At 42.4% G+C, this 1203-nt stretch overlaps 1 protein-coding gene across 3 annotated transcripts in view; it reads right to left on the reverse strand.

Moving 5' to 3' along the window:
* The window catches only part of LOC111672399 (CLIP-associating protein 1-B-like), a 27749-nt gene that overhangs the window by 23433 nt on the left and 3113 nt on the right, over positions 1 to 1203 (reverse strand). For 2 of the 3 annotated variants that reach the window (XM_087180264.1, XM_087180265.1), the window contains exon 2: positions 1116 to 1160. In XM_087180264.1, the coding sequence (XP_087036390.1) occupies positions 1116 to 1160 (45 nt within the window). Of the gene's footprint in view, positions 1 to 415; positions 925 to 1115; positions 1161 to 1203 lie in introns of those variants that run through there. The other variant, XM_087180263.1, reaches the window with a different exon arrangement.

Below are 1203 nucleotides of genomic sequence, written 5' to 3' on the forward strand. Positions count from 1 at the left end.
GTCCACTAGATGGCGTCATGAAGCTCAGACAGCAGGAGAGCAGCAGCTCATCTCCTCCACAGGATGATTCAGGCGGGAAAAGCTGCCTCCAGTCATCAGTAAGTGGAGCTACACAGTAATAACAACTCAGCTGCTGCACTTCTACCATCAGTCCACTAGATGGCGTCATGAAGCTGCAGTGACGTGAAGAGCAGCCCAGCAAACACACGGGATCATGGACGATCATTAACATCCACTGATTCAGTTTTACAACCCGACCATTAAACATCATAAGAGAGATTAAGATACTTTAAAACACTTAATGTTCTTTCTCCTCAGACTCGTAACTCACTTATATCTGATGTCCCTCCACAATAAAGCTTCCTTCAGTTTCACAGTAAAACAGAACATCATGAGACACTGCAGACAGGAGCTGATCACAGCTGTTTCAGCTGCTGCTAAAGAGACAGTTTGACTAAATATATATTTTATAACATGGTTTAGAAATCACTGACACTCTCCTCTGTACATTCATACACTTTTCCTGTGATACGAACCTGAGCACATAAAGACAGAAACTAAAACCGTTTCAAATCCCCTGATCTGAGGGAGATGTAGAGGAATATGTGCACGATGAAGCGACTTGACTTGAAGCAACATGGATCTTAATAACACAGTGACTGCCCCTCCACATCAGTCCTCTGCTGTGAATGTGAAGAGATTTTTCTCATCTCCACCTCCCCAACAGCATCATTACACATCTCTACAACAGGAACACAGGCAGCAACACTACAGCTTCAAGTACTCTCTGCACTTTACTCTGAAAGGACTCACAGGAAACAGTATTCTGTTGTGTCTGACTTTACGCTGGTGGAGACGACGTCTTCTACCCACATATAAAGGTACTTTGTTTTCTGACAGGTGAGGACAGGAAATAAACAGCAGCTGTTGATCATATTGTTTGATTCCAGTAAATCAATGATACAACAACAAGGATGTTAATCCTTCAACACAAGAGTTCTTTAACCTCTAACCCTGATGAAATAAGAACTGAACAAACACAAACATTATACAGCAGGAAACACGCAGTGAAGTCACTAAAGACAAAGTGAACGTATCAAACAAAGCAAACTTACACTTGGTTCAAACACAGTTGAAGAAGAAGAGTCTCCATTTGACGCCTGCAGAGAAAAGAGTGAGACAGGTGAGCTGTTTCCTGGAATC

Source organism: Seriola lalandi, unplaced genomic scaffold (assembly GCF_002814215.2).
Source record: "Seriola lalandi dorsalis isolate HSWRI2012SDOR001 ecotype SW California unplaced genomic scaffold, Sedor1 jcf7180002054899, whole genome shotgun sequence".
Taxonomy (NCBI): domain Eukaryota; kingdom Metazoa; phylum Chordata; class Actinopteri; order Carangiformes; family Carangidae; genus Seriola; species Seriola lalandi.